At 42.4% G+C, this 19209-nt stretch overlaps 1 protein-coding gene across 1 annotated transcript; it reads left to right on the top strand.

Annotated features, from left to right (window-relative positions):
- The first annotated feature begins 6634 nt into the window (after positions 1-6634).
- LOC145628102 (uncharacterized) lies at positions 6635-6991 on the top strand. Its single transcript, XM_081680426.1, has one exon. The coding sequence runs from the start codon at positions 6635-6637 to the stop codon at positions 6989-6991; it is 357 nt and encodes a 118-aa protein (XP_081536552.1).
- Positions 6992-19209: the final 12218 nt, after the last annotated feature.

Below are 19209 nucleotides of genomic sequence, written 5' to 3'. Positions count from 1 at the left end.
CAGAGAGGTCGAACTAGAGTTCACTCTCGACATGGGTCAACAAGGTACCGAGATAGCATGATTCACTCGGCTACCTCCAGACCAAGAAGAGGAGCTAATCAACCCGCTCGTTCAGTAAGCAAAAGCCCCGAGCGTCCTTCCTCCCCCAGGCCCCGGAGGCTCGGGATTGTCAAGAACATCACCCCCTTCAGCCAGGAGATAATGAATACCCCTATTCCTCCTAAGGTCAAGATCTCTACATTGGACCCTTATGACGGAAAGACAGACCCGACTGACCATCTGAACGCTTACAAAGCACAGATGGGAGTCCAAACCGGGTGTGAGGCTTCATGGTGTAGATTCTTCCCTACTACTCTCAAGGGCATAGCTCAGACATGGTTCAACAACCTTACCCCCAGGAGCATAAGGACGTTTGACATGTTAGCCACTCAGTTCAAAAAGCACTTCATCGCTGGGAGCAAACAAAGACTAGCGTTCTTTTGATGACGGTGAAGCAAGGGGAGAAGGAAAGTCTTAAGGACTATATCAAAAGGTTTAACACCGAGTCTCAGCTCATCCCCGACCTCCAAGACAATGTTGCTTTCACAGCCCTTCTCTTCGGGCTCAAGTCTAACAAGCTGAAGTTTGAACTTGTCCATGACAAGGTGAGCACCTTCTCTGAAGCCATGGAAAGAGCTGAAAGGATCACTGAAGCTAGTGAGGTGTGCAAGGCACCCGTGGTAAACAACAAGGGGAAGAGAAAGCAAGAAGATAATTATCATGATAACCGGAATAGAAGGCCGAGGAGGGCTGAGAGTGATGATGAAGGACTTAAGTACAATGCTGACAGGCGTGAGATCTACTTGAACATAAAGCAGAAGGATATTCTTCCTAAGCCTAACCCTATGAACACGCCGATAGAGCAGAGGAATAAGAAGCTTTGGTGTGAATACCACAAGGAGTGTGGTCATACCACCCGGAATTGCAGAGAGCTTAAGAGAGCCCTTGTGTCACGGTCCGGGAGTTTGGACTTCGAAATGTGCGGCGCGCTCTAGCCTTTTGGCGGCAAGAACGCTAGCCTTGAGCGAAAGAGGGGCTTGTGAGCACAAAGCAACACAAGCGGGCAATAGAATCTCAGGAGCACTCACGTCTATCTGGGCGACGGAGTGCGGGTGGTCGGGGCTTGTGACGGCCGATACTTCAAAGCGGGCACAAGCGGGTCCGAACCACGAGTCCTTAGCGCATCAAGTTGGGTTGGAGGGGAGCTAATATGCAAGTAAGACACAATATCTATAAAGGTCTAACAACAAACAAGCATAAAAGCAAGGAAACACTTGGTAGAAGGCTTTAAGATTTCATTAATCATTTGCCCTCTAAAGAGCTTTAAATGACATACAAGGAGAATCCCTAGTGAACACTGATCTGACAGTAACACAATAATGGGACCTCAAGCTAAGAAAACATAACCTAAACTCTAGGAAAGCAATTAAATGGAATCTAATACATCAAAAGGAGTTGGATTCTAACATCCTCCCCCACTTAAGCTGTCGACGACCTCGTCGACTTACAAAAGTTACAATCAAAATTAGAAAACCCTAAACTATCTCAAGTTTCGGATGCGCCGTTGGTGCGGCTGTCTTCTGGAATCTTATCTGACTCTTGAGCTGGATCTTCTTTGTTGACGAGGAGCTTGTCTCTGGAGTCGCTCGGCTCGAACATCTTGTTGAGAGCTTCATCTCTAAATTTCCTCCTGGGAGTGGAATCTGTTGAATTAAGGGGGACAGCTGCTTCCACCATCATCTGTTGGGGAGCTGCTTCCTTGAGACTGTGGTGGAGAGCTTCAAGTTGTGGCTGGTGCCTCTTGGGTGACCATTTTCTTTGTAATCCCTTGCACGCGCCCTGCGTTGTTTGCTCAACCACTGCTTTTCCTCCCTCTTGGGAGGTTCTTCTTTGGTGTCTCTTTGGTGTCTCTGTGCTCGTCGCTCTTTGCTTCGAACCTTGTGACTGATTCTGGTTTTGGCGGGTGTGTATTTGGGATGTTGCCAACTCCATGGGCTTCATCTCCCGCTTCTCTGGGTTTCTGGTGCGAGCTTGTTTCTTCGATGTTGCCTTCTTCTCAGGCTCCATCACTCGCATTGCCGAAAGGTATCGGACTTCTGGTTCTTCTTGAGGTGCTATCATTCTCATAGCACTCAGGCGTCGTATGGAACCCATCCTGTATGTGGGCTCCTCATCGCTGCTAGTCTCTTTTGTGGCCTCCTAAACGGACATGGATGACAATCTCTTTTGGATCTTGTCAAGTTCTTCTTTATGCTCGCAATCCCACCATTTGTGTGGACCTCGACAAAGTATGCAGTTTATCGCCCTTGTGTTTGCCGAGGATGCGCCGGCCCTCGAGTTTCCTGAGTTGTGGGAGGGGGTAGATGTTTGTCTCTGGGCATCACCTCCTCCACTTCTTCTATGATATGTATTAATGGTGTTGGACGATACTCGTGAGCCGTTCTCTGTACCCTTTGGAGAGCTTGGAGACGGACTGTTAGAGCGTGTTGACGTCCCACTTGAATCCTTCTCGGATTGACGACCCTTCCCGACTGAGTAGTCCATCAATCTCTCAGCAGCACACATAGCAGCAGCGAGGGTATCAATATTCTGCCTCAAAATCTCTCGCTGCGCCCATTCCTTTAACCCGTTGACAAAGTTGAACACACGATCTTTCTCATTCATGTCTGTGATGTCCAACATTATCGCCGAGTATTCCTTAACATAGTCGCGAAGAGAACCCTTCTAGCGGCACTCTTGCAACTTCATCCGTGCAACAAACGCTGTGTTGACGGGGTAGAATTGTTCTTTGAGTTCCTCTTTGAACTCCGCCCATGTATCAATCTTGATCCTTCCTGCTTCGATGTCTGCGTGCTTGGTGCGCCACCACAGCTTAGCATCTTCGGACAAGTACATGATGGCAGTATCCACCTTCTGATCGTCACTCAGTTGACATATTCGGAAGTACTGCTCCATGTCGAAGAGGAAGTTATCAACTTCTTTCTCATCTCTAGCGCCACTGTAGTCGCGAGGTTTGGGCGGCTTTATCTTCGCCGCACCAACACCCAGTGCGTCTCTGCCCACAACGCGCGTTAAGGTAGCACATTTCTCAAGTGCTTCGTCGGCTTTTCCTTGAACAAATTGCAATTGTTCGCGGAGGGCATCTCTGTCAGCCATCAATTTCACAATTTGCTCGGCTTGCTCGTGTACAATGACTTGGAGCTCGGCCCATTTGTCCGCCTTCTCCTCGAGCCAAGCGAGCCTTTCTTCTACGAATTCCATCTTCGTGTAGCCCTCCTTGGTGCCTACACGGGTTGCTTGCGACGAGGTTTGAGCCTCAGCTCTGATACCAACTGTCACGGTCCGGGAGTTTGGACCCCGAAACGTGCGGCGCGCTCTAGCCTTTTGGCGGCAAGAACGCTAGCCTTGAGCGGAAGAGGGGCTTGTGAGCACAAAGCAACACAAGCGGGCAATAGAATCTCAGGAGCACTCACGTCTATCTGGGCGACGGAGTGCGGGTGGTCGGGGCTTGTGACGGCCGATACTTCAAAGCGGGCACAAGCGGGTCCGAACCACGAGTCCTTAGCGCATCAAGTTGGGTTGGAGGGGAGCTAATATGCAAGTAAGACACAATATCTATAAAGGTCTAACAACAAACAAGCATTAAATCAAGGCAACACTTAGTAGAAGGCTTTAAGATTTCATTAATCATTCGCCCTCTAAAGAGCTTTAAATGACATACAAGGAGAATCCCTAGTGAACACTGATCTGACAGTAACACAATAATGGGACCTCAAGCTAAGAAAACATAACCTAAACTCTAGGAAAGCACTTAAATGGAATCTAATACATCAAAAGGAGTTGGATTCTAACACCTTGACAAGCTAGCCGAAGAGGGAAAGCTTAACAGATATCTCAAGTCTCCCCCGAAGGATAAGCAAAGCAAGGCCGGCAAGGAAGTGCAAGAAGCTCATAGCTCAGCTGACACTAACCTGAGCATCAATGTCATAGCCGGAGGGTTTGCCTCCCGGGGTTTGTCTAACATGGCACGCAAAGGTCACTTGCGGTCGCTCGAAGAGCCCATCTATGATATCGGCACTCCCTCATCCGCCCCGAAGGACCCCCTCATGGTATTCGGGGAAGATTCAAAGGCCTCATGATGATCCTTTAGTAATTCATATGAAGGTAGCCAATGCTAAGGTGAAGAAGATCTTAGTGGATAGTGGAAGTTCAGCGGACATCATTACATGGAAATGCATCGAACAAATGCGTTTTGGAAGAAGTGACTTGACACCCCTAGAGAAACCCTTAGTGGGATTCGGGGGGCATCGTGTATACCCTTTGGGAACGATCAAGCTGCCCGTCCGTTTGGGAGAAAAGAACAAGGGGAGAAGCTTGGTTCATACATTCCTAGTTGTGGATACCCCTCTACCATATAATATGATTCTTGGCCGACCCCTTCTCAATAGGGTTAAGCCTGCCATCTCAACCTATCACTTACTCCTCCAATTCAAGACCGATGATGGATCGGTGGGCAAGATATTTGGAGATCAGTTTGAGGGAAGAAAATGCTATGTAGATAGCTTGAAGACACCTGAGAGCTCCGTCAATCAGGAGGACAAGGGGTCCAAGAGGAAAGTCATGGAAATTGATGAACCTCCGCTCCCGGTCATGAGCATTTACATGGCTGAAAATCCAAAGCAATACGGTAGGCCTAGGCCCATTGAAGAAGATGAAAGCATGCCCTTAGGGGATGATCCCGGTCGGACCGTGAGGGTGGGAAAGAACTTGGACCCCCAGCTCAAGGAAGAAATCATTCAAGTACTTAGAGAGTACAAGGACATCTTCGCTTTTACAGCAGATGAAATGCCGGGCATAGACCCCGAGATAATGACTCATGAGCTGAACATCAAGGAGGGCTACAAGCCCATCAAGCAAAAGCTCCGGCATGCCGGGCCGGAGAGAAACAAAGTTGCAGCCGCTGAGGTTAAAAAGCTTCTCGAAGCGGGTTTCATTCGAGAATGCCAATACACCGAGTGGTTATCCAATGTAGTGCTGGTTAGGAAGCCCAACGGTTCTTGGCGCATGTGTGTGGATTTTACAGATTTAAACAAGGAATGCCCGAAAGATGATCACCCTCTTCCTAAGATTGATTGGTTGGTGGATTCGACCGCTGGTCACACCCTCCTAAGCTTCATGGATGCCAATGCGGGGTATCATCAGATCCCCATGTCAGAGAAGGATCAAGCCCACACAGCCTTTATCACTAGCCAAGGGGTGTATTGCTATAATGTGATGCCCTTCGGCCTGAAAAACGCCGGGGCTACCTACCAGAGCCTGATGAACAAAATCTTTAAAGGGCAACTAGGTCGGAATGTTGAGGCCTATGTTGATGACATGATAGTGAAAAGCAAGGAAAGTCCGGACCACATAGCTGATCTAAGGGAAACCTTCACGACCCTTAGAAAATATAAAATGAAGCTCAACCCCAACAAGTGTGTCTTCGGGGTGCAAGGTGGAAAGTGTCTGGGCTTCATGGTTGATCAGCGGGGTATTGATGCCAACCCCGATAAGATTCAAGCTATTCTTGACATGGAATCCCCCCGAAATGTGAAGGAAGTGCAACGCCTTACAGGCTGCCTAGCCGCATTGGGGAGATTCCTATCCCGATCAGCGGACAAGAGTCTATCTTTCTTCAAGGCCCTCAAGAGGCCTAAGTTCTTATGGGATGAGGAAGCTGAGAAAGCCTTCCAACAGCTGAAGGAACATCTAATGAACACTCCAAAGCTTGTTAGTCCCCTCCCCGGGGAAACGTTGTTCGTGTACTTGGCCATATCAGACTATGCCCTTAGTGCGGTCCTTGTTGCTGAAAGAGATGAAGGCCAAGTACCTGTCTATTTTGTCAGCCATGCCCTGAGGGGAGCTGAAACCCGATATACTCTTATAGAGAAGGTGGTGTACGCTTTAGTGATGGCGAGTAGGAAGCTGAAGCCATACTTTCAAGCACACCCAATCAAAGTCCTCACCAGTCAACCAATCAAGAAAGTGTTAGAGAGCAAAAATCACTCATTCCGAATGACAGATTGGTCAGATCAATTAGCTGATTACGGAATCGAATTTGAACCTCGGAAGGCCATTAAGGCCCAAGCGTTAGCCGACTTCATAGCTGAATACGCTCATAGGCCTACTCCAACAGACACCTCCGCCCCTTGGGCTCTTTATGTGGATGGGTCGTCTAGTAAGGCCGGGAGTGGAGCTGGGCTAGTCATCATTTCCCCGGAGGGAGAGAAGTTTGAATATGCAGTAAAGTTTGCCTTCCATGCATCAAATAATGAAGCTGAGTACGAGGCTCTTATCTTGGGGCTGAACTTATGCAAATTCATGAAAATAAAATCCGTTCAAGTATGCTCAGATTCTCAGCTCATAGTGGGGCAAATGACGAAGGAATTTGAAGTAAAAGAAGAGAACATGAAGGCCTATTTTGAAAAGGCTGAAGGCTTGACGAAATCATTTGACAAGCTCGAGATCAGGCACCATTCCCCGCTCAGAGAACCAGCAAGCTGATGCTCTTGCCCGATTAGCAAGCTCAGCTGAGGGGATAAACCCCCGAAACATCATGTGGGAAGTGTTAGAGAAGCCAAGTACCCAAAAGCTTGATATCATGGACATTGATAGAGGGGAAACTTGGATGGATCAAATCGTTCAATGCTTGAAGGGGGAGCTGCCCGAAGACACCCCCGACTTCAAAATGATCAAAAAGCGGAGTGAGTGGTTCTTACTTCATGATGGGATCCTCTACAAAAAATCTTTCACTCATCCGTTGCTAAAATGCATAACCCCGGAGGAGGGAGATTATATACTTAGAGAAATTCATGAGGGGGCATGCGGTAGTCATCAAGGTGCAAGGACTATAGCTGGAAAGACGCTGAGGGCCAGATTTTATTGGCCAACCCTGAGGGATGATGCTGCCTGAATTGTCAAGAAGTGTGAAAAATTCCAAAGGTTTGCTGACATGCCCCATGTTCCGGCCAATGCTCTCACAAGTATTCAGTCAGTCCTACCCTTTGATCGTTGGGGCATGGACATCCTAGGACCATTCCCCGTAGCCTCGGGACAAAGGAAATTTCTGATAGTAGCGGTGGATTACTTCACCAAATGGGTTGAGGCTGAGCCGGTGGCAACTATAACTGATAAACAAGTTCAGAAGTTCATCTGGAGGAATATCATCACCCGCTTCGGGGTACCATGCATCTTAATCTCAGATAATGGCCGACAATTCAACAGCGGGCCAACCATAGAGTATTGTGGGCGTTTTGGAATCAGGACAAGGTTTTCAGTTGTGTGCCGACCCCAGACCAATGGCCAAGCAGAGGCGGCAAACAAAACAATATTGAAAGGGTTGAAGACAATGCTGGAAGGCACAAAGGGGTCTTGGGTGGATGACTTGCCCGGGATCTTATGGTCCATTCGTACCACAACAAAAGAAGCTACGGGGCAGACTCCTTTTGCCTTAGTATATGGGAGTGATGCTGTACTCCCCGTGGAAGTTGGGATCCCATCCCCCAGGGTTACCTTCTATGACCCCGAGCGGAATGATCAGTTGAAGCCCTTGGCCTTGGACTTACTCCCAGAGATAAGGGGAGATGCTTTGCTTCGCTCTATAGCATACAAGCAAAGGATAACTCGTTATTTCAACAAAAAAAGTCAAGGCAAGGCCCCTGGTTGAAGGTGATTGGGTGCTCCGAAAGTATGAAGCTGCGGGCAAGCTCCCGGCATTGGGCAAGCTAAGCCCCAATTGGGAAGGCCCCTACAAGATTACAGAGATAGTTCGCCCGGGAACCTTTCGCTTACAAACCCCTGATGGCAAGGTCCTCCCTCGGCCATGGAATGCAGACAACCTCCGGAGGTTTTATGTTTAAAGCATCTTCATCACAATGATGCCCTAGGGGCAATAAGAGCCGATGCTAGGAGATCAACTTCAATATAGCGCATCATTGTAATGACTTTCATATTTTTGTTAATATAATGAAAAAACCCCCGGTTGGGATGTTTGCCCCATTTATTTTGCATTTGTTTTCTACTTAGTTTATTTTTTGAAACTTCTATATCGCTCATTAGCATAACCAACGTTCATAGCACCGCATGCCGGGCATAAGGCATTTCGGTTCGCTAAACGCTAAAGTTTGTTCCAATGTTTGGGGCAAGATGCTAGCCTATGCTCAATCATTTGAGATAGTGTCCTGGCCGAAAGATCACTCATAACTTGGGGCTCGTTCAGCCCCCAGCCTAATTTAAAAGGTTGAAAAAACATAACTCTTATAACTTGGGGCTTATGTTAGCCCCAAAATCGTTTTTCACTTCGTTATAACAAGCAGGGATAGCCTAGCTCTCCTAGTCCGTTTACTTAGTTAAATTATAACTTGGGCTCGTTTAGCCCCAGAATGATCACAATAACATAAGGCTCGTTTTAGCCCTCATTTACGCCTAAGTTACTAGAAAAGCCTAGGGGCTTCTTTTTGGCCCCTAGGGGTGAGTAAGCAAGCAAAAAACAAGTATCAAACGAAAAACAAGCTGGAGGCTGAGTACATAAAATCTACTACAATAAGAAAAGCCCGAGTAAAAGTCAAATGTGCAAATATACAAGCCGAGATAGAAATCTAAAATTTCCAACAAAAAACATCATAAGTTTCATAAAAAAGAAGACATCCTAAAAGAAATAGGTGAAGATAAAGCCAAGGTCTGGAGAAGCTACTCCTCGGTCATATCCTCCTCAGCAAGCAGCTTCCTCTGCTCCTCCTCCTCGGCCTCCCGAACGAGGTCCTTGACCTTGCCTCGTACTGATGTGTCCATTTTATATAGTATTTTACCCCCGTCCCTTGGTCATAATTAGTAGTGTTTTTGGCCCTTTGGGGCCACTTTTTTTTACTAATATGTGTTTTCTAGTGTTTTCGTAGTTTTGGTTAAGTTTTGCAGGGAATTGCACCTTTGGAGCATTTTCCCGGGATTTTTATGAAGCGACTACGAGCATTGGAGGAGCACGACCATTTTTGGAGCCCGAGGCAATTGGACCATGTATTCGAGACCCGAGAGGAAATATGGATTGGGCCGAGAAATCTAGCCCAAATCGAAGTCCAAACCTCCAAGATGAAGCCGGGCCCGATCGGGTAAGCTTACGCCCGATCGGGTAAGCTTACGCCCGATCGGGCGAGCTGCGCACATATCAGCTGCTAAGGAGAGGCACGCCCGATCGGGTGAGCGTAGGCTCGATCGGGCGCGGCAAAATAGTCTGGGCTTAGGAAAAAAGGCGGGCCCGATCGGGCGTCCCCTTCGCCCGATCGGGCGCGTGTTTTGTTAGAACCTGATTAATCTTTGTTTAATTCGTGTTTTAGGAGAGATATATATTTGTTTTGTACGGTTAATTAATGACCTCTTTCTCTTAGACTTTCTCTCTCTACTTAGTATTTTTCTCTCTCTAGAATTCTCTCAAAACTCTTGTTCTTAATTCTTTCATTAATTCCAGATTTGTTTTGGTACAATTTCTTCCCTCTTTTATTTCAGCTATTTTAATTATTTTCTTGTTTATGTTTTTAATTGTTTATTTGATTGGATTAGTTATGATGATTAGTGAGTAGTTTAATTCTAGGGTTCATGGGGATCCATAATTAATATGAGGGGATAGTTTGTTATTATTGATTGTTGATATTGCATGATAATTTCCTATTGAATTGTTTTAATTCTTTGCAATTAGATTATGAATCGAGCAGATGTAATTAGATTGTGAATGTTTAGCAATATTGAATTGATGAATCAAGCAGATGTTGATTTAATATTAAAGGCTATTTTTAATAGGAACTTAGGTCTAATAAATTGCGAGAGCCTGTTAAATCTATGTTGGTTAATAAATTGCGAGAGCTTGTTAATCATATTATCTATGCATTGTTAATTATTAATTATTTCGTTCTATCCCGGAATATTAATTATTGGTGAACCTGTGACCCTAGGTTTCTTTATTATTGATTCTTTTCTCCCTAAATTCACCCTTCGTAGTATAGAAATCATATTTAAAATATTGGTTACTTAGATAATTTAGATTATATTAATTAATTAGAATTAAAAAGACTTGTTTCCCTGTGGAGATCGACCCTACTTCCCTATCTACTTTAGTTAGAGGACTTAGGAATTATTTTTGATTAGGGGATACGACTCTACCCTGTCACGTACCTTCGAATATGAATCCTGGAGACCGAATGAGGTAAAGGAAACCTGCATATGGGTCAGGGCATCCTCAATCCCCGCCTCAAAGGCCATATATCCAATCTCGGATTGGAAATCAGCACAAGCCAGAGTCTTTTTCCATTAAGCAATCACCTCCTCTTGGCTTAGCTCCACCTTCCTCTGAGCCTCAGCAAGGTCGCTCTTCATCTGAGCTAGGTCGTCCTTCCTCTCCTTCAGCTCCTTGGCAATCAACTCCTTCTCCTCCTTAGCCTCCTTGAGCTGGGTCTCAAGGGCTTGAATGCGGGATGTCCCGGCCTCCTGAGCATCAGCAAGCTCCTTTTTGGCCGTCTTCACCGTCTTCAGAGCCGAGTTGAGCTCCTCCTTAAGGCCATGGATCTCGGTCCTAGCCTTCGAAAGCTTGGCACGGAGACCCTCAACATCTTCCATGGCCCCCCTCCGGTACTTCTCGGCGAGCACACTCAAAGTCACGCCGGCCTACATTTTCAAAAAAGACAAGAAGATGATTGTTAGTTGCAACCAAAGTAAAGATAGGAAAATTTGACGTTATTTAGCAAAGTATACCTTCAAGACGCCATCAAAGGCCGAGTAGATAGCCTTGGTGGGGTCCTTCTCCACCACCTCGATATCCTTCGCTGAAGGAAATCGGACCATGGTTTGCCTCACGGTCTTCTTTCGACCCCTCTTTGTGATGCCGAGGAGAGAGTCAGGGAAGTAGGGGGTCATGTCCTCGTAGTTCTCCCCCCCCCCTTCCTCCTCGCTCTCCTCCTCCCGAGGCTGCTTTCCTCGATCTCCAAAGCCCTCGGCCTCCAGAAGCTCGATATGAGTGGAGCCGGTCGGAGAGACAAGCTGGGACCCCAAATCATCTATCTCCATGTTGGAGGTAGCTTGGGAGGATCCTTCTCCCCTCCCAGCTGTTTTCCTCCTCAGCTTGGAATTCTTCGGGTTCTGAAAGAACAAATCACAAGTAAAGTTAAAAAAAAAAAAAAATCAACTTTTCATGAAACCAACTTCAAAGAAGGAGGCATACCTGGGGAGGGGGAGGAACACTCATGTCCCCCTTCCTCATAGAAGACTTGACCTTGGCAGCTCGAAAGTTCACTTCAGACATCTTCTTCTGAAATCTCTTTGCCAACTGCTTGAAAGCAACGCCTGAAATCATCATTTGCATAAATATGTTAGTGAACAACAAAGCCCAGGAGAAAGCATGGAAGTGGAAAAAACATAAGTAAACAAAAATAAATCCTACCACTATCATAGGTGCGGCTCAAGCCCACCACACTCAAAAACCGCTCTTTTTGAAAGTGTTTATCCTTCAGAATCCACATGGTTGGAAGCTTCTCTTTGGACCCTCTTTCCTTATAGGATTGCAACCAAACGGCCATCACGGCCTCATCAACCTCCATGGCAGGAACATTGTAGTTCAAGCCAACCCTAGGCACTCCGCTATGATCTCGGGGAACCCTCCAACCCCAAGCATGGTAAATGAAGAGAAAGGTATGGCGAAAGCCCTTTTGACTCGTGGGTTTGGTGTTTATGGTGAGATAGAACTCCCTATCATGAAAATCATACCACCCATGGCTATCTACATTGCCCGGGACCTCCTGAATCCTATGTGTGTTCCTAAAGGCGGTTATGGTACAAGGAGCTCCAAGTAAACTACAAGTGGCTATGTACGCATTGATCGTCAACCAAGAGTTAGGGACAAGCTGAGTTATGCTAAGGTTATACTCGATCAACAACTCTTCAATGAAAGGGTGTAGCGGAAATCTCAACCCATTGTCCAAACATTGCCTATATACAGCTATACACCCCGGGGGAGGGTTATCTACAGTGCTATCACCCCCAGGAGGGGAAATGAGAAAAGGCTCCCTAATATGGTACTTAGTCTGCAAATGTCTAGTACCCTCAGACAAAGACCTAAGCCAAGAAGTGGAGGGGTAACACATAGAAGGGCTAACTCTCCTAACAGGGGGTTTAAAGGCCACCGGCGCCCCAAGTGAAGCCGAAGTATCATCCTCACTTGACATTGTCACCACTCCGTCAATAAGCAATCTGTTCAAAGAACCTCTAGAAGTCGGTTCACGTGCAAGAGAAACTTCCCAAGGGGAAGGAGGCAAAAAATAATCAAATCCTAAATCATGCTCGGGGGGTGGGGATGGCACACATGGATAAGGCACACCCAAAGGAACAGAAGAATCAACACTACCACCAATTACATTTGTTACAAGCACTCCCCCCGCCCAAATTTCCTTAAACAAATCATAAGATGAAGGGCCGGGGAGAGAGTCAAGGTAATCTTGAGTCGCTTGGTCGTTCATGATACATGCATAGCTCAACTCAAGACTACCCCGAGGAATTCTCAATGTACATACAAAAATACAACAGGCGTACCTCTAAGCCTAATATCATCACAAGCGCAGCCGAGGAACAAGCAAGCATACAAGGAAAAAATGGCACACAATTACTAAGCATGGAGACATGATACTTAGAGAATAAAAACCAAGTATTGAAGGCTCACCAACTAGTCAGAGAGGCCGAAAGGATTTCTCGAGGCAAAATCAAGTGTACCCCGGAGAGAAATACTCCTGCATTAGCAACAAGAATTTAAGAGTTAGAAAATTAAAGTTCAAGCCCAGGTGAAAAACACATGCAAGTATGGGAGAAATTCCTAAAACTCCTAGCTTAGCTAAAAATTCCTAGCTTAAAAACCCAAAGAGAAAACCCGATGCTCCCTCACCAAGGCCCTTAGCCTAGCAAGTGACCCTCTCAGCCAAAAGCAAGCATCAACTCTCCTCACTAACCCCCTCGACCTCTCTTTCTCCGGCTTACCCCACCCTGCAAACTCTTAACTTAGCTCAAAAATCTCTCAACCCACCTACCCATCAAAATCCAAAACTCAAAAATGATAAACTTAAAAATTCCTAAGTTTAACCCCTCGGCTAGTCGCTTGCAAATTGCTCTTAATTAAATAGAGTGAGTAAAGCATCTTCGCCTAAGGGGGGATTCCGAGTGGTGAATGCATTCCTCCAACCCTTATGGTCGCGCCAGACACAAAAGGCCCCCGATCAAGGCATCCTACCCTTTCGACCCAGACACCCAAGGTCCTAGGCATTATCCTCGGTCTAGCTTCTCGAAGCAAAGCATTTCAGCCCTTGCAACATGGGCCCTCAGCCTTCGCCCCAAGCTTTCGGCTAAGCCTACCCCGTCAATCTCTCATGCCACCCATTCGGCATTCACCTTACCCTCTCGGCAAGGCAGATACCCCCCCCCCCGACCTTGCTGGTTTCTATCTCTCTCCGCTAAGCCTTAAAACTTACAAAATTCTAAGTTAAACCCCTCCGAATCAAAGCCGATAGCTGGGCGTGAGAACCCCCTCGGCACTCTCTCGCTGCGCGCCTCTCTCGACTAGGCGCTCTCTCGGGTTTTCTCGCGTATGCCGAGGGCTTGGCAAGTGCTAACCCGCGCACTACCCCCCTCGGCCTGCGCACCTGCCCCCTCGGACTAAGCACGCCCAGCCAAGCCTTCAGCTCCCTCTCTCCTCTCTCGTCGCGCGCCTACCCCCTCACTCTCTCGTCGCGCGCCTACCCCCTCAGCCGCACAGCACCCCCCTCGGCTGTGCGGCGTGCTACCCCTCGGCACACCCTTGACCCCCTCGGCCTCTCTCGCACATCCCTCAGCCATCGACACTATTCTCGGCCTTACTTCTTTCTCTCTCTCTCTACAATCCGAATCCCTCAGGGTAACCAGCCATCACGCCCCTCAGCCACAAGGCTAACCCCTCAGCATTCGCATATATACACCCTCGGCCTAAACCGACCCGGGGTGCCTTCCTCTCACTCCCCCCCGGCATTCCTGCTTAACAGTCAAGTTTTCACCCAAGCATATCCTCGAAAATTTAAAAAAAAAAAAAAATAAATAAAAAATCAATCACATAAAACCGCACTCAAACCCGAAATTCAGCTCAATGTACCCCCAAAAATTCGAAAACCAAATTTAAATCGAAATTCAAATTCCTACCAAGCAAATTCCCCCCAAATCCAAACATTCATAGCCGAAATTCATAGGCATACCCCAAAAAATAATTGCAAAATTCAGAAATTCAAGTACATAAACACCTAAACATGCTTTGGGGTCTACAAATTCGAATCAAAAGTGAAGAATTTTCACATACCTCTTGAAGATCTTGATGAACTTGGATGAACTTGTTGATATGAAATTGGGTGATGTGACTTGAACACTCAAACTCTCAAAGAACTTGGGAGAAAATTTGGGAGAATTTTTTTTGAGAATTTCTCTAAGGCAAATGAGGAGTGAGAAGCAAATGCAAGTACAGTGGGGGTTCATATGATTCAAGCTAAAGAGATGGAAACTCCTCAAAACCCTGGTTCAAATGGGCCTAAGTGATGCTTGAGCCCAGGAACTCACCATTGAAGGATTAAGCTTAATTACTAGCTTAATTAGCAGGGAATCATCATCATTATCTCTAGAAATCCCTAGCTCAGTCAAAATTGGAAATAAGAAATGCCCTCAGCAAAATACATGGGGCTCGGCCTGAAGAAAATATCTCTAAAAATGGAAATTTCATCAGTTATCCCTAAGCCATCATCAGGCTTAGCTCTCAAAACTGCTCAATCATCTGAATTAAAGTACCTTCTTTGCATTTCTTGGGGCTGGTCTTCACCCTTGCAAGTCGCTTGGGGCTCTTTTTAGCCCTCAGATACCCTTGGGGCTCATTTTATCCCTCAGGTACACCTCGGGATTTACTTCAACATATGTGACAACTTCTTTCATCTCTATTCCGCGTGATATCCGAACTTCATGCGATCTCATTCCCACATCACGTGTGGGGCTAAATGTTTGGGCCTAGTCCATTGTCCTAAGCCCAGTGACCTGGAATTACGAAAATACCCCTCCATGATCCAGCCCATCATTAGTCAGAGCAAAGTACGGATTTACCCCTAATCTGTCCAATAAAGTACAACTTCTGCCACCTGAAAGTACATCTATAAATAGCTCTCCAATCATTGATGATGGTAACTTTTTCCTAATTCTCTAATCTTCTCTCTCTACTTTATCTCTCTAAAGTACTCTTTCTTTCTCTACTTTCTCTCACTAGAAAATACGTTCGCTGACTTAAGCAAGGCGTAGCTCTCGGACAGCAAGGCGTAGCTGAGGGAAATTTGGACATACATTGGATATAGTTCTAGGACATCTTGATCACCTTTACTACCCTAAGACTCCCAGGAGCATTCTGTTTCCAGAAACACTTCTGATTCATCTGTTCGTATTCGAAGACTTGATAACTTTTTCACCAACGAAATAATTTCACGACAATCAGTTAGATCTGCTACCATAGATTCAAAACTAAGAAATTTCTCCCTCGAAAAGAGGAGAAAAACCTTGTCTTTCGAAGGAGGTCGAAAAACCCTTGTCTTTCGAAGGAGATCAGAAACCCTTTCTTTCGAGGGAGAAAAGTTCCTCCCAAAAGGAGGAAGCATTATTATAAACCTAAAGAAACAATAAAGAAACAAGGATTGAGGCTTTCCACCTATTAAAATCGATGGAAGCCCCTTCAAAATTCAACAATGGAGGCTAGGGTTTTGGAGAGAGAAAGGAAGAAAAAGGAGGAGAGACATTTATCACTCACATAATAAAGAGAAATAGGCTTCTAATTTTTATATTTATATTTATAAATATGTATAACTCAATTTTACTTAACGTCTAATTTGTGTCATTAAAAATTACTCGTATGAAACTATAGGTGTTGCTCATTCTGCATTGTCGCATTGCGTTTTGTAATAAAAAGTTTGTGACTGATTTTTTTTAATATTTAATTTGACGGTTTTTTTTTTACGGAGTATTACATACGTTAGAGCATATTGATGTAGAAACTATTATTATGCGCTAATAATTTTTTATGCATTAATTTAAGTGGTTATGTAAGTTATTCATTTTGCACACCCAATTTTTTTTTCCTAATATAATAATAAATTCAAACATTAGTTAATTAGGGCCCCATATTTTCTATTCCCCCCTAGGCCACCAATTCCTCAGAAACGGGCCTGGTGATAGTGCTCTCAGGGTGCGTTTGATATACATTGGAGTTGGGCTTTTGACTTGGTTATCATGACTTACTTATAAAAAGCTTAAGGGCCTGTTTTTTCTTCAGCTTAATTTCAGTTCAATTTAGTTCATAATTTCCTTCTCTCATAAAATATTTATTTCAGTTCTATTATGTTCAGTTCAGTTTAGCTCTAATCAGTCCAGTTCAGTAAATCAGAATATGCCCTAACTCATTCAGTAGGTTTTCACTATTAAATAAACCATTTAACTAAAATAATTAAAATGAGTTAAAATAATTTATTTCACCCAAAATAATTAATTCAAATAAAAAGTCACATAACATCGAGTCAATAATTTGACTTTTGACCCGTACATATCTGACGTGGCACATATATAAATTTTCGTGCCTACAATAAGGTAACACTAAAGTTAGTTAGATGTATTCAATGCTAATTTGGCATCACATTCAAAGTTTTGAATATAGATAATGAACTTTATAATTTGAAGAAGAATTTACTAATCTAAGTTATATTATAATAGTACTCCATACCACTTTTAATCTAATGGAGTAGGAAGAAATCGCTCAATATTTAATACACTTAATAATTTAAATTTCTATTATTCTCTCCATTCCATTATTTCGTGTCTGTATTTCTTTTTGAGTGTCCCAAAATATTGTGTCTGTTTCTAAAAATAGCACATGATTATTACTTACTTTTTATCTTTCTCATATAAAATACACATATACCAAAAAAATCATTACTTACTTTTTTTTATTATATACGGAGTAATATTTTCTACTTTTTATTATAAATGGGACGGACGAAGTATTTTACTTAAAAATTCTTCTATGAATTTTATTAAAGCACATTTAATACTCGACCAACCTCGGCTAGATTGGTATAAGTGTTCTTATAGTCTAACACCGATTTTCTACCTAAAAGATATTCAACCCTAATGACTTACAATGACTCGTGTTAGTCGTGTATTATGTCCACACTATGAAACATATTAAATGAATTTAAGAGTTAATAAGTAGAACAAGTGGAGAAACTATATTTGAATCACAAGCAATCATAAACAACACTCCACTTGATCAAAATAATTCATCAAATACATGTCCTTACTTTCTTCCTCCCTACTTATTGTTTTTTTTTTTTTTTTTGACAAAAGCTCCCTACTTATTGTTCATTTGTTTCTAAATGACACAAATAACATTAATTAAGAAGCAAAAATAGTTAACTTAAAATCCAAAAACTTGATCTTGTGTGTTTGTATGAATGTATCTAATCTAATCTAACTAGTTTTTTTTTTTTTTTTTTTTTTGGGATTTCTCTAACTAGTAGTTAAAAATAAGGTCGGTTTGGTTAGTTTATACTAGTAGTAATTTTATTACAACAATAAATAAGTTAGAATTAATCAATTACATTATACTAAAGGCGAACCTAAAATGACACTTGGCAATATAATATAAAGAGTTTTCCCTCCAAAACAACTTACTAAAAAAAAGCCTTATTTTTATATTTGTATCAAAATTTTGACTATTGATTTGTACAAAATATAAAACAAACTTCTTTAAATATAACATTGCCCATAATAACTATTACATATATATTAATTATTTTCTTTCACATATATACTCCTATCATTTTTTTTTAAAAAAACAATACATTTCATACCCTTTTTTGAAGAAATATATTTCATACTTGATAATACTGAGGGTATGTTCTGTTCCGTTGAAATTCAGTTCAGTTCAGTTCAGTTCAGCTCAGTTTAGTTCAGTTCAGTTCAGTTCAGTTCAGCTCAGCTCAGCTCAGCTCTTAATTTATGTCTAATGATATTGCTAATGATATAAAGCCAAATTTCATTCTTTTAAGCTCTTATTACAACGACAACAACAACAAAAACAACAACAACAACAACAACAACAACAACAATAATAATAATAATAATAATAATAATAATAATAATAATAATGTTTAAAAAAATAATAATAATAATAATATTAACAATAATAATAATAATAATAATAATAATAATAATAATAATAATAATTGAAATAATAATACTAATAATAATAATCAATAAATAATAATAATAATAATAACAATAATAATAATAATAATACTAATAATAATCAATAAATAATAATAATAATAATAATAATAATAATAATAATAATCACAATAATTAATAATAATAATAATAATAATAATAATAATAATAATAATAATAATAATAATAATAATAATAATAATAATAATAATAATAATAATAATAATAATAATAATAATAATAATAATAATAATAATAATAATAATATTGATACAATTCATTGTTCAAATGGTTCTATTTTTTTGATACATATTTCTTATGTTAATCTCATTGAGAAAATTAGAGTACTACACAACTTAAAATTTGTTTAAATGGGTTAGATACATGTAAGTGTTTTGTGTTCTTTTGTCCTAATACTATTTTATTTTTAAATTAAATAGTATATGTGTTTAAAATGTTTAGAGGTTTTAAGTTTTTAATATATTTTCCATACATTTTATAATATATTTTCCATACATTTTATAATTATAATTATATAGTATATTTTTCGTAAATATTTTAATATGTACATTTGTATATACAAATATGTATAGTAATAAATAATCAATAAATAATCAAAGATTACTAATCCGTAGTTAAAAATCACTAATTAATAAGTTCAGTTCAGTTCAGTTCAGCTCAGTTCAGTTCAGTTCAGCTGAGTTCAGTCAATCGGAACAGGCCCTGAGTTATACTCTTTTTTGATAAAATTTATTGTCATTAAAGTTATTTGAAAACCGTGCATTGTACGGAGTTTAATCTAGTTAAATAAATAAACCAATCTATCAAAAATGGAAG

The sequence above is a fragment of the Chenopodium album genome, chromosome 4, assembly GCF_948465745.1.
Source record: "Chenopodium album chromosome 4, dcCheAlbu1.1, whole genome shotgun sequence".
Classification (NCBI taxonomy): Eukaryota; Viridiplantae; Streptophyta; class Magnoliopsida; order Caryophyllales; family Amaranthaceae; genus Chenopodium; species Chenopodium album.
Note: the sequence above shows the minus strand (reverse complement) of the source record. Positions and strands in the feature narration are given on the sequence as shown.

Coding starts and splice junctions, on each gene's coding strand:
- LOC145628102 (XM_081680426.1), top strand. CDS start 6,635: ATGTGGGAAGTGTTAGAGAAGCCAAGTACCCAAAAGCTTGATATCATG.